Raw genomic sequence first — 26,341 nt, 5'->3', positions numbered from 1 at the left:
TGTCTTATTAATCCATGCTTTTGAATATACTCTATAATTTTTTCTTTATAATAGTCTGTACCATTTTGCCCAATTCGTCAACCTCATGAGTGGTCCTTAAATCCTCAGACTCTTCATTGCATTTTTCAGAAATGGGGCACTCTTCAAATAGACTTGTTTGTCAGAGGCTGCAAAGCTTCCCCTCTATTGTTCAGTTCACTCAGCTTCCCCTCAATTAGCTTAGGATGAAAACTGAAAATATGCCAAAGTATTCTTCCTAATGCCTCAAGTAATTTCTCATCTGAGTAGTACTTATCTTAAGCAGTGATCATTTTTCCATATGTAAAACTTTTTGGACAAATTTAAAAGATGATTGAGTTGATCAAAGATTTTGAAAATTGTTGGCATTTGTTTACAGCTGTAGTACAGCAGCAAAGATAAGAAAACTGATCCTCCTTTTGCTTATCTATCCATCTCAGTGATAGCAAAAAGCCTAAGGGAGACCTAGCATGATGACATCATCAGAACTGGTTTCCCTTTTTTTTTTTTTTTTTTTTTTTAAGATTCTGCTCTTTCTCTGGTCAGGCTTTGAATCTTTCCAGGGCACCACACCTTCTATGTTCTGTCCTCAGGTCTCTTGCTTATAACATCATGGAATTTGAGCAGTGCCTAGTTTCCTTCTTTAACCTTCTACCTCCAATTTAGGACGTCTTGTAGGTAGTTAAGAAACTTTTTACAAGGTTTATATATGCTTCTAAATGGAAAAAAGGTCTCAGTCTGTTGCTTTGCTAGTGGATAAGACCTCTTTTGGTGTCCTCCAAATATAATATAGTTCGGTAGTGCTACCATTTTTACCAACTAGGTTGATGAACTTCCTCTATTAGAGCTCCCATTGTACACTTTCAGCCTATCATGTCTTCTGATTTCCAGTGTCCCATGGTTGCAAAATTCATGTCAAACCACCAATATAGAAAGCTGTTCTAAGGGACCTGTATGCCATCCTAACATCTCTCATGAAACTACCACTTGAGCCGATGTAATCTTTGTCTTGCAAACATTTAATCTGGAAAGCACTTTTTCTAGTAGTTGTTACTTTGGCTTGAAAGGTCAGTGAACTTCAAGCCTTACCCCCACCCCTCCTTTTACAAAGCTGCGTGGCAATGCCAACACAGCCCATTTACTTTGAATGGGCTGTGTCGGCATTACCGCACTGGCTGTTGCTAGTATGGCTTTGTTAAAGGGGGGGGGGGGGGGGGGGGTGGGTAGTCAGCATGAGCTTCAGTTTCATTATAATAAGGCAGTTCTACATACTCACTTTAAATTTTGCCATAAGCGGTCTCCCCTTTTCATCTGAATGAAGAAATAGTGTTTCAATATTTTATCCCAGACTGCACAAACATTGCGAGAAGTCTCTCCATGCTCTGGATTGACAATGGGCTCTCGCCTACTGTATTGAAAGAACAGAATGTACCAGTCTACAAGCTGTTCATTTCCTTTGACCCATCAAACTTGTATTTCCAGTAGCAAGTGTACGGTAACTAATTGGCCAGCATCCTGTGTTAAATTTTGATATGAGCAGAAAGGGGTTCCTCTATCCAGTAAAGTCAAATTTCATCAAATAAGAGCAAATGCTGTTTCTAAAATGTGCTTCATGGGCAATTACTTGCAAAACAGCTACTTGTACCTTGTTTCATACCCTATCATGCTATTGCCTAGACCACTCTTCAGTCAGAAACAGAGCATTTGCTCAAACTCCACAGTCTGTATAATCTCTTTAGCTCTCCCAGCATCATCTGATTGGGTTGCTCCCTCATCAATGAGGGAATGTTGAAACCACAAGGAGCAATTGCTGAGAAGACCTCAACATATTTCCTGACTGATTGGCAGAAAGTAGTTTCCTTAAGTACTCTGGCCTCTTTCCATGAAATGTGTTATAAATTAGAACAATAATACGAAAGTAAATATGTCTTGTTGTTGGCAACCAATGCAGCGTTGTTGGCAACAAATAAATGCTGCCCATACTTGAGGAACTGCATTGAAGTTTTATTTTTGTTGTGAATTTTTAAATTATTCACAACATTTGATAAACACAAAGGACTCCTGTATAGAAGGCATGGAATCAAACAAACTTTAGCGGTAATTAGATGGCAACACCAGTAATTGGGAAGCAAAGCCAGTGCTGGTCAGACTTCTACAGTCTGTGCCCTGATCATGGCTGGACAGACTCAGCTTTAGTAGCTGGAGAACAAGGCCAGTGCTGAGCAGACTTCTATGGTCTGTGCCCTGAAAAAAAAGGTAAGGACAAATAATATCACATCATACCTTATACTATGAGTTTATCTTGTTGGGCAGACTGGATCTGCCATCATCTACTATGTTACTGTGTTACAGAAAAGTAAGCCATATCAAAAGAATAACCATAAACCAAATCAAATAATAAAAGGAAAAGAAAAGTCTCCATTAGACCTTAATATTTGTAGTGGGAGTGGAAAATGAGGGGGATAATTAAAGAAACAAGTATGGGCAACATTTTATCCTGCACTCCTTTCCCTGTCAGCAGTGTGGCAGCCATATATTCTGCCCCAGAAAACCCTGGCATAAGGAATTGCAATAACCAATCTTATTGGTAGCACAGAAATGATAATACTGGCCCCATCTTGTGCATAACCAATGCCTGAAGCCAGCAAATCGTACAGAGGCAACCAAAGGCGTCCCTGACCACAAAGGAAAGTACTGCATGAGCCTTAAAGGAGAGCTTAGAATCTGTGTGTGTGTCCAAATTAACCACTACTATATTTTTTTTTTGGGGGGGGGGGGGGGGGAGATAACACCTCTCCCTCCCTCCATGCAGGGAAATGATGTCAAAACCTTTTGCCTTCTGTTGACTTACAGGACATCAGACTTTTTAGGATTCATTTTCAGCCATGCCTTTGCCACAGAGTCACCACTTTCAAACTCATTTATAGATCTCACCAATAATCAACTACTGGTTTACTCCCACCAGTATATACTAGGGAGCCAAATAAATATTAAATTGGTAACAATATTGACTCCTGCAGGACCCCACACAACAATTCTGTTATTGATGACTACTGCTGGTTCCATAGAATCTGTTGCCTTTGTCCTTGCAAGGAGGTCTGACATCAGGCTGAAGTGATTCCCAGAATTGCTGCAATAACAATGAGTGATCCATTGTTTGTCTGCTATTCCCAAACTGCTTTGTCTTGCCATATATTGGTAAATTTTATTTATTTATTTAAAAAGTTTCCTATATCCCGCCTATCTACAAACCTATGCTGGATATAAGGCTGGACTTTGGTTGGTAGTTGCCCATATTCAATAGGTCCAGCCTCAACAACTCAGGCCAGATGGGCGCCCTATTCAAAGTAGATGGCATAGTACTTGACCCCAGAACTAGATTAAGAAAATCTGTTCAGTGAGGTTGTTACTAGGTCACATGCTTCCTTAACAAACTGTGGAGGGGCAGGATCAAGAATACAGGAAATAGGCTTCATTCATTTTATTACTGCATTAATATCCTGTGGTGCTACCTTCCTCTAATTGGACATGACATGAATTTGCTCAGCCTGAAATCTCCCCACCTCAATCACATTATCTTGTTCCTCCTTCATATCCCTTTCAATCAACAAATACATCTCCTCTCACTTGATCCCATTTTTAAGGATCTATGACTGCTCGTAAGCTTTTCTTTGAAGCCCCCCCTCCAAGAAAATAGCCAATAACTCAGAAAAAACCCTGCTTCTGGCAGCAAAGATGCACAAAACCTCAAAAGAGCAGATAAAGTTGTCATGAGGTAAACCTTCATGTACTAATTTTGTACAAAAAAGTTCCACTTCAGGACGCATTCAAAGGGGGCATGCCTACCCCTTTGCAGCACCCTTTCCAGCACAGATATGTAGTCAATGACATGGAAAATAAGTGTTATATGCTAGGCTGGTCTTAGCAATTGCGGGGCCCTGTGTAGACCAGTTCAGTGGGGCCCCCCCGTTCCACCTATCCCCTCCCCAACCCGTTGTTGACAAGATGTGTTTTAAAATTTTTTTTATCCTATATAATAATTTGCTCTATGAACGTTACATGAGGCTGCCTGCGACCGTGCTTCACTTTTGGTTGGCTGTGGCAGGCAGCTTCATCGAATGTTCATGGAAAAGAAAAAGAAAGGACTGCCGCCCTCCCAAACCGCCCTCCCGAAATCACCAACCTCCCTACCCCTCCTCCTCCTTCCTCCTCTTAACGGGGTCCCGGCGACACCAGTGAAGGGCGAGCAGGCTCGCCGAGTCTGCTGCCTTCCCTTCTCTTCGCTGTCAGCTCTGACTCTAGTCCTGTCCTCATTTCCTGTTTCCGCAAGGGCGGGACCAGAGTCAGAGCTGACAGCGAAGAGAAGGGAAGGCAGCAGACTCGACGAGCCTGCTCCCTCTTCACTGCTGCCGGGACCCCGGTAAGAGGGGGGGAGGGTAGTGGCGGGGCTGGCGATTTTGGAGGGGGGCGACGTGCACGTAGGGGGATGGGTAGGGCCAGTGTTGGGGAGGGGAGGCATCGCAAGGACGTGTGTGAGACTGAAAAGGGGGGGTCTGGAACTCGGGGAGGGAGGAGGGCCTGGAACATGGAGGGGGGAGGGGGGTCTGGAACTTGGAGGGGGGAGGGGGGTCTGGAACTCAGAGGGGGAAGGAAGGGAGGGAGGGAGGGAGGGGGGTCTGGAACTCGGAGGGGAGGCATTGCAAGGACGTGTGTGAGACTGAAAGAGGGGGGTCTGGACCTCGGGGAAGGAAGGAGGGAGGGGGGCATGGAACTCGAAGGGGGAGGGGGGTCTGGAACTCAGAGGGGGAAGGGAGGGAGGGAGAGGGGGTCTGGAACTCGGAGGGGGAAGGGAGGGAGGGAGAAGGGGGGGTCTGGAACTCGGAGGGGGAAGGGAGGGAGGGGGGTCTGGAACTCGGAGGGGGGGAGCGAGGGAGGGAGCGGGGACTGGAACTTGGAGGACGGACAGAGGGAAGGAGAGTGACAGAGAGGGAGGGGGGGCACTGGAACTCAGAGGAGAGGGGAGGGGGGCCTGGAACTCAGAGGGGGAGGGGAATGCACCACCTGTTAAAAAGAAAAACACAATCAGGCCCATACAGAACACCTGGAAACTTATGCACAAAGTGGTGAGTTGCAGGGGAGTGGGAGAGGGGAGGGAGGACGGCATGGAAATCGGAGGGGAGGAAAGGGGGCTGTGGGACTTGGAGGGGACAGAGGGAGAGAGCGAGGGGGGGGGGGGCGATAACCTTGCTAGCACCCGTTTCATTTCATACAGAAACGGGCCTTTTTTACTAGTTTCAAATAAAGACAAATCAAGCAAAACTTGTACAGAAAAACTAATTCAAATATGCACAATGCTATCATAGGAAACCTTTGGGTTTATAAAGCAAAACCATGTGCATGTAAGGATTGGATAAATGAATTAAAACAAATCCCCTTGATATGTAATACTTGGTTGCAATAATGAAACATTGATTGAATATTCACCTAGCAAGCAGCCTAAGCCAACAGATTTATTTTCCTCTGAACATAATTAACTTTGTATGAACTTGGCTGCTAATAGTGTCGCTGAACTGGACAATGTTGGCCAGTGGCGTTCCTAGGGGCGCTGACACCCGGGGCAGATCGCCGGTGCAGTGCGACCCCCCCAGCGAAAGCCCCCCCCCCTGGGGGCACGCCGCTGGGGGGGGGGGGGTGCCCGCGCGCCTGTCGGCTCTTTGTTTCCATGCTCCCTCTGCCCCGGAACAGGAAGTAACCTGTTCCGGGGCAGAGGGAGCATGAAAACGAAGAGCCGACAGGCGCGCGGCACCCCCCCCCCCCCATCGGCGTGCACCCGGGGCGGACCGCCCCCCCCCTTGGTACGCCACTGATGTTGCCACATTTAGACTGACTGAACAGTTCTGCATGAAGGAAACCCTTCCCTCATTAATCAATACCTTCAATGTGAAATAGTAGTAATAAAAAAAAAAGGCAAGTGCATTTTTATAGTATATTTATTTTTTGTTACATTTGTATCCCACATTTTCCCACCTATTTGCAGGCTCAATGTGGCTTACATAGTACCGCAGAGGCAATCGCCAATACCGGTTATAACAAATACAAAGTGAGATTGTGGTAAAGTTCATGTGTGACAAACACATTGGGGAATCGTATGAAGAAAAGTTAAGTTATGTCCAGTATGAGCTTTGGTTTTGTTGTGTTGCTGGGTTAAAGCATTTAAGTTGTATCATTAGGGTATGCCTTTTTGAACAAGTTAGTTTTTAGTAATTTCTGGAATTTGAGGTGGTTATATTTTGTTTTCACGGCTTTTGGTAATGCGTTCCATAGTTGTGTGCTTTTATAGGAGAAACTGGATGCATAGGTTGATTTGTATTTAAGTCCTTTGCAGCTTGGGTGATGGAGATTTAGGTATGTTTGTGTTGATCTTGATGTGTTTCTGGTTGGTAGGTCTGTGAGGTCTGTCATGTATCTCCGTAGATGATTTTGTGAACCAGGCTGCAGATTTTGAATGCGATGCGTTCTTTGATTGGGAGCCAGTGTAGTTTTTCTCGTAGGGGTTTGGTTCTTTCGAATTTCATTTTTGCAAATATAAGTCTGGCTGCTGTGTTTTGAGCAGTTTGGAGTTTCTTTATGATTTGTTCTTTGCATCCCACATAGATACCATTACAGTAGTCTAGATGGCTTAGTACCATAGATTGTACCAAGTTGCAAAATATTTCTCTCGGGGGGAAAAAAGGTTTTACTCGTTTGAGTGGAACATTTTCTTCGTTGTAGTTTTCACTTGGCTCTCTAGTGTGAGGTTTCGGTCGATTATGACTCTGAGAATTTTCAGGCTGTCTGAGATAGGGAGGGTGTAGTCTGAGGTGGTTATGTTGGTGGGTTTGTTCGTGTTATATTGGGATGAGAGGATGAGACTGTGTGTTTTTTTCTGCGTTAAGTTTTAGTTGAAATGAATTTGCCCATGAGTTCATGATGTTTAGGCTGAGATTGATTTCTTTGGTGATTTCTGTAAGGTCATGTTTGTATGGGATGTAAATTGTGACGTCGTCTGCGTATATGAAAGGGTTGAGGCCATAATTGGATAAGGACTTGGCTAGTGGGGTCATCATTAGTTTGAAAATGAGTGGTGATAGTGGTGATCCTTGAGGTACTCCACAGTTTGCTTTCCATGGTGGTGCTATGTTCGAATTTGATTTCACTGCATTCCACAAAGCAAAAGGAGCACGTTCCCACTTGCCTTCTTTTTTTTTTTTTTTTCTTTTGATGTAGGCACAGGAAAAAAAAAGATTTTAAATGTTCCCAAGTTTCAACCTAATTCATATTTAATGTGGGATAAAATGCTATGAATTAGTAAATAAATAGAAAGTGCTCATTCTCATTACATGATGTCTGTTTAGTGGCCCTTTACTTGGAGAAAAAAAATATCTGCATGAATATAACACTACTAGGGTGTCCCTTTAACCAGCCCCTCCAAATGAAACACTGATTATGATTTATAACAAATTACTACTCCACTTATTATACTTCCTCTGTACAATCTGTATGCACAAGCCAGCATGTTTGAAAATGTAAGTGAGATTAAATAAAAATTCCACCAACAATACAGAGAGACAATGTGGATGCAACACCTTGTTTGAGTGCACAGGGATCCGTCTGCGTGAGGAGGGGAAACAGATATTACCTTTTGTTTTTGTTTTTTACAGTATCCTTCCATCCCCTCCCACCCACATACCCACATATTCCAGACCTCCTCCCCGGTCCCCCGAGCCACAGGGTGCCCTCCCGGCACATACCTGAAGCCAACGTGGTGGTCTAGTGGATTCTTTGGGGTAGGAAAGATCCCCAGTCTTTCCTGCCTGCTGCCCCTGACCCTCTTGCAGCTGCATCTTCTTTAAAATGGCTGCCGAGACTTCCAACGGCGACCTTGCAAGACTTCAGCAGAAGTCTCTGCAGCCATTTTAAAAAAGTGATGCAGCAGCAAAGAGGGTCAGCGGCAGCGGACAGAAAAGACTGGGGATCTCTAGACCACCAGGGTGGCTCCAGGTATGTGCCGGGAGGGCACCCTGCGGCTTTGGGGAGGCGAGGCAAAGCAGTCATATCACCGTGCATTCCAGGAGACGGCAATAGCAGGGAGCGGCTGCTGTTGGGCCCCTGGAAGCATGAGGCCCTGTGCGACCGCCTCGGTCACCCCTGCTTAAGACTGGCCCTGGGTATGCAAGGGGAGTCTATAGGAAATTATTGTTCCTCTTTAACAGCAGTTCCTCACAGTCACCAAACCACCTTTAAAGGCAGGCCACAAAGCAAGGAAGAGATGACTCAGCAGGAGCAGAGCAAGGGAGGTCATGGTCAAGTCAGGATAAAAACTCTCATCATTGATCAGTCAGAGGCCCAGAGGAGAGAAAAGAAGTCCTGCAGAAGCTCTACTCAGGTAGGCCAAGTTTAGCTTAGAATCCTGCTTAAAACTCTTGCTTTTAAACCGAAGGCCAAACCTGGCCAATTGTGCTGCCTTTTGGAAAGTCAGAGCTGCTGTTGTAATTTTTTCCTTTGTAAAATGTACCTTTTATTTTTCCTTTGTTATTATTGAGAAATGTATCATTTCTAAAAACAAATAATTAAAAAGAAAGAAAAAGAAAAGAAGACAGAACTGGGTTTCCAGGCCAGAAACAAGCTGTTTTGTGCTGTCTTTTGAAAGACAGATCAGTTCTACTTTTTGGTGTTTTTACTTCTTCCTGACCTGTGAGAGGAACAGGTCACCCATTTTTCTGTTCTCAAATAAATTGGTTTATTTCCCTTTTAAACTTTTCCTTTGCTAGGTTATTCAAGGCTACAGGCCCGTCCTTGCTCACGCTATTACATGGTAATGTGTCTAGTAGCTTATAATTTTTAACACTTGTACAGCATCTGTAGGGCAGAATCCCAGCACACCAGGGTTGCCAGGTGGAAATTTTTTTTCCAGCCCAAAAAAACAGCCCAAAACCCGCCCAAACACAAACCCCGCCCCTGACACCCCCCCCCCCCGCGTCATCACCCCGCCCCCGCCGTCATCAACCCCGCCCCCGCCGTCATCGGCCCCGCCTCCCACGTCATCGGCCCCGCCTCCCCGTCATCGGCCCCGCCTCCCACGTCATCGGCCCCGCCTCCCACGTCACTAACCCCGCCCAAAACGTCACTAACCCCGCCCAAAAACGTCACTAACCCCGCCCCCCCGCGGCCGAAAAAACCGCCCTGAAGCCCAAAAACAGCCCAAAAAACCGCAACCCGCCGCGGGCAAAAATTTCCCGCGGCGGGTCGCGGAAAACCGCCCACCTGGCAACACTGCAGCACACTTAAACAACATGCTCACAAATATCTCTTGCGTGAATACCCTGTACGTTACACAACCTCTTGTAAAACTGAAGAGATGAAAAGAAGCTACTATTACTGCCACGTTAACATTTGGTAAACAGACATTTAAGCAGTGAAAGCGATTATACTGAGTTCATTGGGGGAGCCATTTGCAAAGTCTAGACAAATGCACTAGCTTAGTCCTCAGTCAGTTTGTCTTTTGTTAAATAAGTAGTTCTTCTTATTTCAGTTTAAACTCAATAAAAATGATCTGTGAATTATCCTGTGAGGCAGTGAGTTCTTTCTCTACATGTCCGAACTCTTAATAACTTATATATTTTTTTTCAGACAACATTGCAAACCGATGAAGTAAAAAATGTGCCTTGTGGAACCAGGTATAGCATTCACTGTCTTTTTATTTGTCTTCCAGCAGGTTCTGAAAAATTTAGTTCAAATTGCCTGAAGACTCTTGAATTTTAATGGGTTACATTTTGTATTTGAGGGAGGAAGCTGCTTTAAATTTGAGCTGTAAAGTACAATAGACTGTGTTTACAGGATAATACTTCTTTTACAAAAATCTGCTTAGGAATTTAGGTGGCAATTGTATAATTGGGCACCTCCTTGTAGGCGCTATGATGCTATGTGGAGAGAACCTATTCTGTAATGGCATCAGAGCACTCAGATTCTGTTTACAATCTGTGCACCCTACATTTAGACGCCTGCAGTTATATTGGCCTTAGAATTGGGGTAACTGAGTGTGTAACTTATAGTATTCCATAAGTTGCGCATGTAACTTGGAGACATGCCTATGTGTCATCCATTCTTTGCCTACTTGCTTTTGCACACTACAGCACTTACGCACACCCTTATAGAATAATGCTTAGGCAGTTACACACGTAAGTGCTACTTTTGGCATCCAAAGGGGTGCCTAATCTTGGGCACTTAATTGCCCTTTTAGTATTGATGATCTTTTCTTCTGCAAATCTTTAGCTATTCTTGATTTCATAATACCATTTTCACCCATTCTCCGAGGACAAGCAGGCTGCTTGTTCCCACATGTGGGTCGACGTCCGCTTCAGCCCGGGAACCGGCCATTTTGCAAGCAAAATATTTAAAAAATCTTGCCAGTCTTCTGGCGCACGTGCAGCACGCACCTTGCATGTGCGGATTGACTTCCCGCCCATCGCGTGAGCGTTCCCATTCAGTTATTTTTTCTCCGTTTAAGGTGCAGTCGAATTTTTACAGTTTTAGGGGGGGGGGGGGGGGGGGGAACCTCCTGTAGTTTTCTTAACTTTTTTGCCCATTTTCAAGTTTCCTTTGTTTTCGATTGGTCGGGTTGTTCCCTTCTTTTCGTGCCCTTTTTTCTTTTAGCAGGCACGATCGCGTCTTTTGATTTCGCTGAAGCTGTTTTTTCTTCCATGTCATCGAAGACACCCAGCGGCTTCAAACGTTGTACTCGGTGCAACCGGACTATCTCAGGTACCGATACCCACGCTTGGTGTATCCAGTGCCTTGAGTCTGACCATAGCCCAGCCGCTTGCAGTCTGTGTCTTCGCATGAAGAAATGGACCCAAGCGTCTCGAGAGGCACAACAAGAGAAGCTTTTTGGGGCTCAGTCCGGTCCTTCGATATCGACATCGGTACCGAGGTTGGCGGCATTGACATTGAGGGATGCATTGACGTCGGGAGCGAAGGTAATGGCTGTGGAACAATCAACTTGTACTGGGAGCAGTGAGGCATCAAGTGGGTCTCCACCTGTCTCGAGGCCTCCTGTTACGCAGGCCCCCTAGGACCGACCGTCGGACCCGGCCCCGAGGAGACGTGAGGATTCCACGTCTTCCTCATTGGTACCAAAGAGTCTCGATGACGGGCGTCAAGCGAAGGCGAAGAAGCACCGTCATCGTTCTCCTTCAACACACGGTGCCAGGAGCTCTGGGGTGTCGAGAAATTCGGTACCTGAGAAGTGTCGACGCCGAGAGGATCACTCTCCCTCTATTCAGCAGGTGCCGATGCATCGGTCTAGCAGCCCGATACCTGCTCCTGAGCCTCGACAGATTCTGCCACCGGCTCCTATACTGACCCCGTAGCCTTGTCTAATGGTGGTTCTCGACGAGCGCATCAGGGCCCTGCTTCCAGAGGTTCTGGAGGGGTTACTGCGCCAGTCTGCTTCGGAGTTGGGGGTGTTTGCGCCTTCCGTACCGTCTGCTACAGTGGTATCTGGCCCTTCGCCTGTGGTGAGGTCCCCGACCTCAGTGCCGCCTGCCACCCAGGTCGACTCCCCTTCGACGTCTGTGGAGGAAACTTCACCGGAGTCCAGGCAGGCGTCGACTTCTCGGCACCGCCATCGAGGAAGTCATTCCTCGGCGTCGAGGCAGGCTCAGTTTTGGACTGCTTTGAGGGATGTTTTGTCCAATACTGAAGATGAGTGTTCATGGGAGGAAGAGGAGGATCCTAGGTACTTTTCATCGGATGAGTCCTATGGGATTCCCTCTGAACCTTCCCCTCCACCAGAAAGGAGACTGTCTCCACCTTTACCTCCTTTGTCTGGGAAATGGCTGTGGCTCTTCCCTTCCCTATGGAGGTTGAGGATGAGCCCAGGGCTGAAACGCTCGAGGTCCTGGATTATCCTTCTCCACCTAGAGAGGCTGCAATGGCTCCTTTGCATAATGTACTGAAGGAAATCCTTATGCGAAACTGGACGTTCCCTCTGTCTAACCCCGTGATTCCTAAAAGAACTGAATCCCAATATCGGATCCACGGGGAACCTTGATTAATGAAGTCTCAGCTACCTCACAATTCCATGGTGGTGAACTCTGCTCTCAAAAGAGCCAAGAGTACTAGGGACAATGCCTTGGCGCCCCCAGGCACAGAATCTAGAACCTTGGACTCTTTTGGGAGGAAGGCGTATCAGGCCGCTATGCTCACTGCCAAAATCCAGACATACTAGCTCTTCACGAGCATCCACTTGCTGAACTTGGTGAGGCAACTGTCTAGCTTAAGCTCTGTCGGGCAGGGACTGTCTCTTCATGTCCAAGTGTTCAGCGCTGCGTACATCTAGTAGCGCTATAGAAATAAGTAGTAGTAGTAGCTTGGTTGATACGCTCCCTCCGGAGCAGGCCGAGCCTTTTCGCTAGGTGGTCAGGCAGCAGAAGTGTGTTAAATTCCTGGCTAGGGGTACGTTCGACACTTTTGATGTAGCATCCAGGATCGCTGCCCAAGGTATAGTGATGCGCAGACTCTCATGGCTGCATGTCTCTGACCTGGATCATTCGGTCCAGCAGCGGATGGTGGATGTTCCTTGCCGGGGGGATAACCTTTTTGGTGAGAAAGTAGAGGATCTGGTTGACCAGCTCAAAAAGCATAATGATGCTATGGATTCTCTCTCCCGCTGGGCGTCTTCTGCTACTACCTCCTCATCTAGGAGGTTTTTTGGAGGGAAGAGGAGTGCTACCTATTCCTATGCTAGGCGTAGGTACATTCCTGCTTCTTGGCAGCCGGTCCAGGCTCAGGCCCAGTGCGCTCGTTTTTGTCAACAGCGTGTGCCTAAAGTGTCCGTGCCGGACGACTTGCCGGTTGGTGGGAGGTTAATATATTTTCACCAAAGGTGGCCTCATAACCTCCGGCCAGTGGGTTCTCCAAATAGTCCGGTCAGGGTACACCTGCAATCTGGAATCCAAACCTTCAAATTGTCCACCGGGAGCTCATTCTTACAGTTCCCAGCACAAACAGGTACTTGCAGAGGAACTCTCCGCCCTTCTACAGGCCCAAGCGGTCAAACCCGTTCCACCAGGGGAAGAAGGGCTGGAATTCTATTCCAGGTACTTCCTTGTGCAAAAGAAAACAGGGGGGATGCGTCCCATCCTAGACCTAAGAGCCCTGAACAAATTTCTAGTCTGAGAAAAGTTCAGGATGGTTTCCCTGGGCACCCTTCTTCCCATGATTCAGGAAAATGATTGGCTATGCTCTCTGGACTTAAAAAATGCTTACACCCACATCTTGTTACTTCCAGCTCACAGGAAGTATCTTAGATTTTGACTGGGAACACAGCACTTTCAGTACCGTGTACTGCCTTTTGGCCTGGCATCTGCGCCCAAAGTGTTTACCAAATGCCTAGCTGTAGTCGCAGCGTCGCTACGCAGACTGGGAGTACATGTGTTTCCTTATCTCGACGATTGGCTGGTGAAGAGCACCTCGAAGGAGGGTGGTCTCGAGTCCATGCGAATGACTAATCGGGTGCTAGAGCTACTGGGGTTTGTGTTAAATTATCCCAAGTCCCATCTCACCCCAGTCCAAAAATTGGAATTCATTGGAGCCCTTTTGAACACTCAGATAGCTCAAGCTTATCTTCCCGAGGCAAGGGCGGACAACCTTCTGCCCCTGGTGTCCGTGGTTCGAGCATCTCAGCAGGTCACGGCTCGGCAGATGTTGAGACTTCTGGGGCACAAGGCCTCCGCAGTTCATGTAACGCCCATAGCTCGTCTACATATGAGATCAGCTCAATGGACCCTAGCTTCCCAGTGGTTTCAAGCTGCGGGGAATCTAGAAGATGTAGTCCCAACTGTCCAGTTTTCGGAATTCTCTTCTTTAGTGGACGAGTCGATCCAATTTGACCATGGGGCGACCATTCCAAGTTCCTCAGCCAGAGGAAGTACTGACGACGGATGCATCTCTCCTTGGGTGGGGAGCTCATGTAGATGGGCTCCACACTCAGGGAGCCTGGTCCTGTCAGGAAAAAGGTCTGCAGATCAACCTCCAGGGATTAAGATCGATCTGGAACGCTCTAAAGGCTTTCAAAGATCAGCTGTCCAACCAAATCATTTTAATTCAGACAGACAATCAGGTTGCCATGTATTACACCAACAAGCAGGGGGGCACTGGATCTCGCCCTCGATGTCAGGAAGCCGTCCAGATGTGGCTTTGGGCTCGCCGTTACGGCGTGTTTCTCCAAGCCACTTACCTGGCATGCGTAAACAACAGTCTGGCCGACAGGTTGAGCAGGATAATGCAACCTCACGAGTGGTCACTGCACATGGGTGTAGTCCGCAAGATCTTCCGAGCGTGGGGCTCCCCCTCGGTGGATCTTTTTGCCACTCAGATCAGTCACAAGGTCCCTCAGTTCTGTTCCAGGCTTCAGGCCCACGACAGACTAGCGTCAGATGCCTTTCTACTACATTGGGGGACAGGCCTTCTGTATGCGTATCCTCCCATACCTCTAGTAGGGAAGACTTTGCTGAAACTCAAGCAAGACTGTGGAACCATGATCCTGATTGCACCCTTCTTGCCGCGTCAGATTTGGTTCCTTCTACTTCTGGAGTTGTCCCCTGAAGAACCGTGGAGATTGGACTGTTTTCCAACCCTCATCACTCAGAACGTGGGGTCGCTTCTACATCCCAACCTCCAGTCTCTGGCTCTCACGGCTTGGATGTTGAGATCGTAGAGTTCGCCTCCTTGGATCTTTCAGAGGGTGTCTCCCGAGTCTTGCTTGCTTCCAGAAAAGATTCCACGAAGAGGTATTACTCTTTCAAATGGAGGAGGTTTGCCATGTGGTGTGACAGCAAGGCCCTAGATCCTCTTTCTTGTCCTACACAGACCCTGCTTGAATACCTTCTACATTTGTCAGAGTCTGGTCTCAAGACCAACTCCGTAAGAGTTCACCTTAGTGCGATTAGTGCTTATCATTGCCGTGTAGAGGGTAGGTCTATGTCTGGATAGCCTTTAGTTGTTCACTTCATGAGAGGTTTGCTTTTGTTAAAGCCCCCTGTCAAACCTCCACCAGTGTCATGGGATCTCAACGTTGTTCTCACCCAGCTGATGAAAGCTCCTTTTGAGCCACTGAATTCCTGCCATCTGAAGTACTTGACCTGGAAGGTCATTTTCTTGGTGGCTGTTACTTCAGCTCATAGAGTCAGTGAGCTTGAGGCCTTGGTAGTGCATGCACCTTATATCAAGTTCCATCACAACAGAGTAGTCCTCCGCATGCACCCTAAGTTCCTGCCTAAGGTGGTGTCAGAGTTCCATCTGAACCAGTCAATTGTCTTTCCCCGTCCTCATACCCGCTCTGGCGAAAGCAGTTTGCACACCTTGGACTGCAAGAGAGCATTGGCCTTTTACGTGGAGCGAACAAAACCCTGTAGACAGTCCACCCAGTTGTTTGTGTCTTTTGATCCCAACCTCACCATCAGAAAACGCACAATCTCCAATTGGCTAAAAGATTGCATTTCCTACACTTATGCCCAAGCTGGGCTGACTCTGGAGGACCATGTCATGGCTCACAATGTTAGAGCCATGGCTGCGTCAGTGGCTCACTTAGTCAGCCTCTATTGAAGAGATTTGCAAGACTGCAACGTGGTCATCAGTCCATAAATTCACATCTCACTACTGCCTTCAGCAGGATACCCAATGCGACAGTCGGTTTGGGCAGTCGGTGCTACAGAATCTGTTCAGGGTTTAGAATCCAACTCCACCCCCCTAGGCCCATTTCTGTTCTGTTCCAGGCTGCACTCTCACTTAGTTGTGTTTCTTTTTAGTTCAATCTATGTTATGTCCTCGCCGTTGCGAGGCCAATTGGCCAATGTTTTTTGTTTTGAGTGAGCCTGGGAGCTAGGGATACCCCGTCATGAGACTATTCAGCCTGCTTGTCCTTGGAGAAAGCGGATACGTACCTGTAGCAGGTATTCTCAGAAGACAGCAGGCTGATTGTTCTCACAAACCTGCCCACCTCCCCTTTGTTGTTGTGTATTCTTTGCTTTTTGATTTAACTGAGTGGGAACACTCACACGACGGGCGGGAAGCCGATCCACACATGCATGGTGCTCGCTGCACGCGCGCCAGAAGACTCTGGCAAGATTTTTAAATATTTTGCTTGCAAAATGGCTGGTTCCCGGGCACACGCAGACGTCGACCCACATGTGAGAACAATCAGCCTGCTTTCCTCGGAGAATACCTGCTACAGGTATGTATCTTCGCTTTAGCATAGAAGCATGTTTTGTTTAAGTCTAAAACTGACTCAGAAAAATGTGCTGTCACTCCATGAATGTCAGATGAAATAATTGATAGTTTTACTTTATGCTCAGCATGTTTTCGGACATTTATAAGATTTTAATAGGATTCTTTAAAATTTTTATGTATTTTGTAACACAAAATGTATTCACAGCGTTTATGAAGGATAATTCAAAATGATCCAATTTGGAGCTTGTTTGCAATTTGGGAAATGCTATAAAATCGACTTTTGAAGATAGAAACATTTTTTAGAGAAATTACTGGTTTCTCATAAGATTTGGTCAGTTTATGCTTATTGTCTGCACTGTATTCTGTTTTACTCATGTTCTTCCCTGGATGGTTGCAGCACAAATATCTTTGGTATGAGACTGAACTAAACTCTGTTCTTTGCTGTGTTACAGTGGTGGTGTTATGATCTACTTTGACCGAATAGAAGTTGTGAACATGTTGGCACAATCTGCAGGTATTGAGAACATGTTTAATGCAGACACTGAGTAGTGGCAACCTAGTTGTTCAGAGTACAGTATTAAGGGTTTTAAGGTACATTTTTGGGGCGTGTTCTGTTAAGATGAGAGGTGATCCATTTCTGGTCTGCATAGCCAGCAGTTTAATGCAGCTATTGTGGCAAACAGAAAAAAGTGTTCTTACTTTTAAAATGTCTTCAATAAAGAAGCTATATGAAAGGCCAAAAGAAAATAGTTGAGATGTGCTATATAATAAAATGTGATAGTATAACCAAATCAACATTTTGCTTCCACAAATTTTAAATGTAATAGTAGTGCTGCTTGATTTTGTCAAAAATGATTGTATTGTATAAGAATAGATTGGAAATAGTAGGGGTTGAAGGTTGCAGTATGGGGGTCTTCTACTAAAGATTAGCTCAAGTTATCTGCAGCAGGGCCCATAGGAATAAAATGGGACCTGCTGCAGATAATCTTTAGTAAAAGACCCCCTATATTTCTTAATGGCCACCACAAAAAATATATTATTCAGTTAACAACAGTTATTGTGGAGTAAAATTTCCCATACTGCTTAGATCACTGGTATGAACCTGTTTTGGCATGGAGCATCCTGAATCTCCTTGGGAAAATGAGATCTCTTGACATTTATGTTTCTTGGGTGGATGAGGGAGAACAAATTTGTTGAGTATGATGATGTATCCTCTTTTATTTAATTTTTTAATTTTTATTACATTTGTACCCCGCGCTTTCCCACTCATGACAGGCTCAATGCGGCAGGCAATGGAGGGTTAAGTGACTTGCCCAGAGTCACAAGGAGCTGCCTGTGCCGGGAATCAAACTCAGTTCCTCAGTTCCCCAGGACCAAAGTCCACCACCCTAACCACTAGGCCACTCCTCCACTCCAAATCTACTAATAGATTTACATAACAAATACAAATTATTGTGGATTAGTTCATTCTCATGCTTTATGTACCACTTTCAGCCTATATTAGGCACTTCAAGGTGCCTAATTTACTAGCAGTAGGATTAATACAACCTTCTTATGCTTAGAGTGGAGGAGTGGCCTAGTGGTTAGAGTGGTGGACTTTGGTCCTGGGGAACTGGGTTCGATTCCCACTGCAGGCACAGGCAGCTCCTTGTGACTCTGTGCAAGTCACTTAACCCTCCATTGCCCCAGGTACAAATAAGTACCTAAGCCGTATTGAGCCTGCCATGAGTGGGGAAAGCGCGGGGTACAAATTAAAAAAAATTTTTTTTGATCTTTCTACAATCTTTTATTCTCCTAGTGTTTGATGTTGTGAAGAACTACACTGCAGACTATGACAAGGCACTAATCTTCAACAAGATTCACCATGAGCTGAACCAGTTTTGTAGCATCCACACACTTCAGGAGGTTTACATTGAACTCTTCGGTAAGGGAAATATTTCCTACCTGTTGCAAGCCAAAGAATATCCAAACACTAACTTTTAACATAAAATATGGGTGAACAGTATCTGTTGTAGATGTAGTGGTGTGTTTAGAATATGTTTGCAAGCAGTATAGTACAAGCATGCACTACCAGATTTAATGTCAGGAAACAAGTATACTTTGTTTTTTTAAACAGATTGATGAACTAAATGATCTTCAGCATATTTAAATATGTATTAATAGGGCAGATTTTAAAATTAGCATGCTACTTGGCAGGGATGTGGGCACTTTATTCATATTGTTTTGCAAACCGGTTTTCAAAGAGAAAATCCCTGCTGATTTTCCCTTTGAAAATTCAGACAGTCTTGCACTTTGCATTGTGACAGGTTCAAAATTGATGCCATAAAGCACAAGCAGGGATTTCAAATGATATTTCAAATGCCACTTTTGCCCATGCCCATCCATGCTCCTTTTTAGCACAAGTAAATGTGTGATCTGCAGTTGAGGTGGGGGCAATTTTAAAATATATTTACCAGGGTTAATAGACATTACTTGGGTAAAAAAGTGTAAACTAAATATTTAAATAGAAGGGCTTGACTGAAAGCTACTGTTCTCAAATGCAGCTCAAAATATGTACAGATTCCACAGCAGGCATACTTTTCACTATGGGAAAAAGAGGAATTCCTGTGCATCTGCTTAGGTGGGGGGAGGAAAAACATATGCAGATATTCATTTTCTCAGATACACATGTGCTGTTTTCCAGTTCCCTTCTCTGCAGCCCAGGCAAATAACAGATGAAAATCACGTGCATGCTTTAAGAGATACAGAGCCTGTGCTCTAAATTTTCAAAGGGAAACAATATACACATTTACTTATTATTTAATGACATTTATATCCTGCGTTATTCCAGCAACTTGAGTTCAATGTGGCTAACAATACAGTGAAATCGCATCATACTGAGCACAAGGTGAACAACTACTAGACTATAATACACAGTATATTGCAATACTACTACTACTACTACTATTTAGCATTTCTATAGCGCTACAAAGCATACGCAGCGCTGCACAAACATAGAAGAAAGACAGTCCCTGCTCAAAGATCTTACAATCTAATAGACAAAAAATAAATAAAGTAATCAAATCAATTAATGTGAACGGGAAGGAAGAGAGGAGGGTAGGTGGAGGCGAGTGGTTACGAGTCAAAAGCAATGTTAAAGAGGTGGGCTTTCAGTCTAGATTTAAAGGTGGCCAAGGATGGGGCAAGACGTAGGGGCTCAGGAAGTTTATTCCAGGCGTAGGGTGCAGCGAGACAAAAGGCGCGAAGTCTGGAGTTGGCAGTAGTGGAGAAGGGAACAGATAAGAAGGATTTATCCATGGAGCGGAGTGCACGGGAAGGGGTGTAGGGATGGACGAGTGTGGAGAGATACTGGGGAGCAGCAGAGTGAGTACATTTATAGGTTAGTAGAAGAAGTTTGAACAGGATGCGAAAACGGATAGGGAGCCAGTGAAGGGTCTTGAGGAGAGGGGTAGTATGAGTAAAGCGACCCTGGCGGAAGATGAGACGGGCAGCAGAGTTTTGAACCGACTGGAGAGGGGAGAGGTGACTAAGTGGGAGGCCAGCAAGAAGCAGATTGCAGTAGTCTAAACGAGAGGTGACAAGGGTGTGGATGAGGGTTTTGGTAGAGTGCTCGGAAAGAAAGGGGCGGATTTTACGGATGTTGTAAAGAAAGAAACGACAGTTCCTTGTCATCAAGCAGATGAAGCTATTACGTATGGGTTATGTCCATCAACCAGCAGGGGAGATAGAGAGCACTCAAACTTTCACAGTGCCCTCTTGGCCAGCTAGCTCCACTGCCTCTTCAGTATTCTCTATCTCCCCAAGCAGGGTGCCTGCAGCTTGTTCGAGCTCCAGAAAAATATGCCGGGAGGTGGTTCCTGGCTTGCCAGTTGTTAACCGGGGTGTTGGAGGCTATAGCAGCCTCACTTTAAAGGCACATAGGTTAGCCCTTTCCCTGCCTTACCCATACCTCTGTGGCTGTGGACATATTGCCTTGCTTTCCCTGTCCTTACCCACCAACAGTGGATGCAGGCATATAGGTTCGCCCTTTCCCTGCCGTTCCCACTCATCTGAGCCTCCGGAGTCTTCAATACCTCTGCTTTCCTCACAGCTTAAAAAAAAAAAAAAAAAGTCGCGTCGCGTTTTTAAACGCAGAGACGCTGGAACAGAGGTTTTTGACCTGATTTTTAGCAGGATCGTAGTTGTACACTAGATCCTTTGAGGTAAGAGTGTTTTCCAACTCCTCCGGGGTGGGCCCGCGATTGGGGCGATTTTGGCGCCAAACCGCCATCTTGGATTTTACCGCCGTTTTTCGGCGATGGCTGCGGACAATGTAAAGCGCTGTTCCACTTGTGGCAAGCGCAAATCAGCAGCAGGGCTCTGTAAATCGTGCTGTACTGGCGTAGGAGCCGGCCCGAGCATGGCGAGCGATGTTTCTTCCCACTCTGAGCTGGCAGCGGGCACCATTTTGCTTACACCACATGGCGCGGCCTCCGTGGACACGGAGAGACCTGAGCCGGGTGGGGCACCTCGAGATGAGGTTATTTCAGGAGTGGCTAGCACCGGACAGGATTTGGGTGCCCAGGGTGAGATTTTCTCCCTGGATTTTGTGCTTTTGCTGCATAAAGCATACATGATGAAAAGAGCCCTTCCTCAAGGGTCGCCTGAGGCTCCTCTGATTGCCCCCCCCGATGGATTCTGGCCTGGGACTGCCCAGTGAGGCTTTTTTCCCGGATGCTTGGCCTAAAGATAAGCGCAGAAGGGTTAATTCCCCTTCAGATTGTGGTGCACCTTTCCCCCCCCCCCGTGGTCGGGGTGTGAGGATTCGGAGAACTCTGACAGACGTTCTTGGTCTGAGGAACCAGAGTCAGGTGCGGATTTACCACAGGATCTGGATGATCCCTCCGCGGTGAGGATTTTCCACCGTGATGAGCTGCCAGCGCTTATTTCAGATACCCTGCAGGCCCTCTCGATTGAAGATCCTGACAGTGGCATGGCCTCCTCGGGTAATCCCAGGATGGCTAGTACCAAGAAAGCTGCTCGGGCCTTCCCTTTGCATGACTCCATCCTAGAGCTTGTTTCGGCTCAGTGGGCTGACCCCGAGGGACCTTTGAGAGTTTCCAGGGCAGTTATACCCTCTGCGTGAGGGACATATGGCTCGTTTTCAAATGCCTACAGTGGATGCCCTAGTCACTGCGGTGACAGAGAACTACCCTCCCTGTTGAAGGAGGTGTTGCCCTGAAGGATGCTCAAGACCGTAGGCTGGAAACAGCATTGAAACGGTCCTTTGAAATTGCAGGTCTCACTGTTCAGGCGTTTGCATGCAGCTGTTATGCTGTTAGAGCCTGCCTAGCTTGGCTGCAACAGGCAGTGGCTCAGCCCAGAGATGGAGTGGAGCCCTTCTTGGATGTGGCTCCGCGGATGGAGGTGGCCTTGTCCTTTCTGGCTGATGCCTTTTATGACCTTGTCAGAGCTTCGGCTAAGCAAATGGCAGTAGCAGTGGCGGCTCACCGTCGTCTGTGGCTACGACACTGGGCAGCGGACATGGCCTCTAAGCAAAGGTTGGTGAAGTTGCCTTTTCAAGGACTTCTCCTATTTGGTGAGGAGTTGGAGAAAATTGTGAAAGGCCTGGGTGATCCAAAACCCCAGCGCTTGCCCGAAGATAGGCAGAGGCCTTCCTCTAAGGGCCAGGCGGTCCACTCCTCGTACAGACCTCGCTTCCGTGAAGCTAGAAGGTACCGCCCGGGGCGTTCTGCTGGGTTCACTTCACGTGCCCGTGGTCAGCAGAGGAACTCCTTTCGCTCGGACAAGCGTTCCGCAGCCGGTGGCTCAAGACCAGGAGTTCAGGGGCGACCCTCTCAATGATGGTGCGCCGGCCCTCTCCTCGATGCCTGTCATCGGAGGATGGCTTTCCCTCTTTGTCGAGGAGTGGGCCAAGATTTCCTCAGATCAGTGGGTTCTGGACCTGATCAGAGATGGATACAGAATAGAATTCAACGCCCCAGTAAGAGACGTGTTTGTGGAGTCCCGATGCGGTTCTGCCGTCAAACAGGCGGCGGTGGAGGAGACTTTACAAGGTCTGATTCAGTTAGGGGCAGTGACCCCGGTGCCTCCCGCCGAGCAAGGCTGCGGCCGATACTCCATCTACTTTGTGGTGCCGCGAGAAGGTGGGTCTTTTCGCCCTATTCTGGACTTAAAAGAATTAAACAAGTCCCTGAGAGTGCGGCATTTCCACATGGGGAATCCCTGCGCTCCGTCATTGCGGCAGTACAGCCAGGAGAGTTTCTCACGTCTCTAGACCTGAAAGAAGCTTACTTGCACATACCGATTTGGCCCCCGCACCAGAAGTTTCTGAGGTTTGCGGTGTTGGGAAAACATTTCCAGTTCAGGGCCTTGCCTTTTGGCCTCGCCACAGCTCCCCGAACCTTTTCGAAGGTAATGGTGGTAGTAGCTGCTTTTCTCAGGCGAGAAGGTATCAGGGTTCACCCGTACCTAGACGACTGGCTCATCAGAGCAGACTCTGCAACAGAGAGCTTACAAGCTACAGCCAGAGTGGTCTCAGTACTGCAATCTCTAGGCTGGGTCGTCAATATGGCCAAAAATCACCTGTTCCCTTCACAATCTCTAGAGTTTTGGGGGGCCAGGTTTGACACAGTCTCGGGCTATGTGTTCCTACCCGAGCTAAGGCGGTGCAAGCTTCAGAATCAGGTCCGTCTGCTCCTGAGGATGCCCCGCCCGCGAGCTTGGGACATTGTCCAGCTGCTGGGATCGATGACAGCCACGATGGAAGTGGTACCCTGGGCGAGAGCGCACCTGAGACCTCTACAGTATTCCCTACTCCAGAGATGGTCTCCTTTTTCTCAGGATTACCAATGCAGACTTACTTGGCTCCCTGCGGCCCGACTCAGCATGGAGTGGTGGCTCTCGGACAGCATGCTGCTGCGAGGAATGCCGCTGACGCTCCCCGTTTGGTGCCTGGTGGTAACAGATGCCAGCCTGAAGGGCTGGGGCGCACACTGCAAGGGGAAGCATGCCCAGGGTCTATGGACACTCGAGGAGTCGAAGTGGTCCATCAACCGCCTAGAGTTGAAAGCGGTGTTTCAGGCGCTTCTGGCCTTTCAAGTGACCCTGGAAGGATTGGCTGTCAGAGTGATGTCGGACAACACGACAACGGTGGCCTATATAAATCGACAAGTCGGAACAAGGTGCAGAGCACTAGCCGCGCAGGCCGAACTGATTTGCCACTGGGCCGAGCTGCATCTTCAGTGTCTGTCGGCAGCTCATATTGCAGGTCAGAGCAATGTGCAGGCCGATTATCTGAGCAGGCATCAGATCGATCCAGCAGAATGGAATCTGGCAGACGAAGTTTTCCTGCAGATCTGTGCCAAATGGGGCAAGCCCGTGATGGATCTAATGGCGACAAGTGCCAATACCAAAGTCCCGTGCTTCTTCAGCAGACGGAGAGATCCTCGCTCGGCGGGGTTGGATGCCTTGGCTCAACCCTGGCCTCCGGGTCTACTTTATGTGTTTCCCCCATGGCCCTTGATAGGGCGCCTGCTCTTGCGGATTCGGCTGCACCCAGGAGAAGTGGTCCTCATCGCCCCGGATTGGCCAAGGAGACCTTGGTATGCAGCCCTCCGACAGATGCTTCTGGAGGCTCCTCTGCCGTTACCTCTGGTACCGAACCTGTTGACTCAGGGACCGGTAGCCATGGAGGACGCCAGCCGCTTTGGTCTTACGGCATGGCTATTGAGAGGGCGCAATTGAGGGATAAAGGTTATTCCAATAAAGTTATTTCCACTCTCCTGCAAGCCCGCAAGCGGTCCACTTCTGTGGCTTATGCCAGGATTTGGTGCCTGTTTGAGTCTTGGTGTGCTTCCAGAGCCATTGCTCCAATGCGGGCTCCTGTCTCGCCGATTCTGGACTTTTTGCAGGAAGGTGTACAAAAAGGCTTGGCCTATAATTCCCTGCGGGTGCAGGTGGCAGCGTTGGCCTCCCTTCGTAGTAAGGTGGAAGGCGTGTCTTTGGCTGCTCACCCAGATGTGGCACGGTTTCTTAGAGGGGTGCTTCGGCTCCGACCTCCAGTGCGAGCACCCTGTCCAGCTTGGAACCTGGGGCTAGTTTTGAAAACCCTGCAGGCATCTCCTTTTGAGCCGCTTCGTCGAGCATCGGAGAAAGATTTGACACTGAAGGCCGTTTTTCTGGTGGCCATTACCTTGGCGAGACGGGTGTCAGAGCTCCAGGCGCTGTCCTGTAGAGATCCATTTCTGCAATTTTCAGAGTCTGGAGTCACGGTTCGGACCGTGCCTTCCTTTATGCCTAAGGTGGTTTCAGCCTTTCACCTAAACCAGCCTATTTTCTTGCCCTCTTTTTCAGAGGAAGAGTTTCCAGAATCTTTTGGGCAGCTGCACCTTTTGGATGTGCGCAGGACTCTGCTGCAGTATCTGCGAGTTACTAACTCTTTCAGGACTTCTGATCATCTGTTTGTTTTGCTATCCGGTTCTCGCAGAGGGTCTCTAGCGTCTAAAGCCACTATTGCCCGCTGGCTCAAAGAAACTATCTTTTCAGCTTATCTGCTGGCCGGCAGGGTTCCGCCTGTAGCCTTTAAGGCACATTCTACTAGAGCGATTTCTTCCTCTTGGGCTGAAACTGGAGCACTCTCTCTTCAAGAGATATGCAGTGCAGCAACATGGGCTTCTAAGCTCTCCTTTGCCCGACATTACAGGCTGGATGTGGCTGCCAGGAGGGATGCGCGTTTTGGTGCACAAGTGCTAGCGCGCGGTGTGGCTTGTTCCCACCCTATCTAGGGATTGCTTTGTTACATCCCATACGTAATGGCTTCATCTGCTTGATGACAAGGAAGGGAAAATTAGGTTCTTACCTTGGTAATTTTCTTTCCTTTAGTCATAGCAGATGAAGCCATGAGCCCTCCCTGTATGATTGTCTGTATGCTGTGAATCTGTTTTTCAGGTTCTGTTCTAATTTCCTGAAGTTCCTTCCTTGGGAGAAAGTTGGAAAACAATCTTCAGGATTCATGTTCAGTTTAAATTTAGGAGGATATGTTCATTCCCTCCAGCATGTTTTTTTTTGGAGGATGTGTTGATTCTCTCCAGGAGGCGCGTGTGTTCCCCTCCAGTTCTATAAATAGGAGGATGAGTTCATTCCCTCCAGTGTGTTGGGAGGATGTGTGATTCCCTCCAGGAGGCGCGGGTGTTCCCCTCCACTTATACAATAAGGAGGATGTGCATTCCCTCCTTTGAGTTCATGCCCTTGTGATGGGCCATCGTTTGCTGTGAGGAAAGCTCTTGTGATTCCCATTGCGGTTTGCTATACTGCTTTGGAAGCTTCAAATACTGAAGAGGCAGTGGAGCTAGCTGGCCAAGAGGGCACTGTGAAAGTTTGAGTGCTCTCTATCTCCCCTGCTGGTTGATGGACATAACCCATACGTAATGGCTTCATCTGCTATGACTAAAGGAAAGAAAATTACCAAGGTAAGAACCTAATTTTCCCGTCTTGGCAATCTGCTGGATATGAGCAGAGAAGGAGAGAGAAGAGTCAAAGATGACCCCAAGGTTTCGAGCTGAGGAGACAGGGAGAATGAGAGAACCATCAACAGAAATAGAAAACGGGGGGAGTAGGGAGGTGGGTTTGGGGGGGAAAATGAGAAGCTCGGTTTTGGTCATATTTAATTTCAGGTGGCGTTGAGACATCCAGACAGCAATGTCAGACAAGCACGCTGAAACTTTGGTTTGGATGCAAGGTGAGATATCAGGGGTAGAAAGGTAGATTTGGGAGTCATCAGCATAGAGATGGTAGGAAAAGCCATGGGATGAGATTAATGAACCAAGGGAAGAAGTGTAGATAGAAAAGAGGAGGGGACCAAGAACCAGAACTCTGAGGTACGCCGACAGGCAGAGGGATAGAAGTAGAAGAGGATCCACCAGAGTGAACACTAAAGGTGCGGAGGGAGAGGTAGGAAGTGAACCAGGAAAGGACAGAGCCCTGGAATCCAAGTGAGGACAGGGTATCGAGAAGTATGCTGTGATCGACAGTGTCAAAAGCAGTGGAAAGATCA

General features: G+C 47.5%; 1 protein-coding gene across 3 annotated transcripts in view; it reads left to right on the top strand.

Moving 5' to 3' along the window:
• Positions 1-26,341, top strand: part of LOC115470217 (erlin-1-like) — a 129,796-nt gene that overhangs the window by 60,164 nt on the left and 43,291 nt on the right. For all 3 annotated transcript variants that reach the window (XM_030203197.1, XM_030203199.1, XM_030203198.1), the window contains 3 exons: positions 9,688-9,734; positions 16,740-16,801; positions 18,086-18,211. In XM_030203197.1, coding sequence (XP_030059057.1) covers positions 9,688-9,734; positions 16,740-16,801; positions 18,086-18,211 — 235 coding nt within the window. The remainder of the gene's footprint in view (positions 1-9,687; positions 9,735-16,739; positions 16,802-18,085; positions 18,212-26,341) is intronic.

The sequence above is a fragment of the Microcaecilia unicolor genome, chromosome 5 (genome assembly GCF_901765095.1).
Source record: "Microcaecilia unicolor chromosome 5, aMicUni1.1, whole genome shotgun sequence".
Taxonomy (NCBI): Eukaryota; Metazoa; Chordata; class Amphibia; order Gymnophiona; family Siphonopidae; genus Microcaecilia; species Microcaecilia unicolor.
The sequence above is the reverse complement of the archived record's forward strand: the minus strand, read 5'-3'. Positions and strand labels throughout refer to the sequence as shown.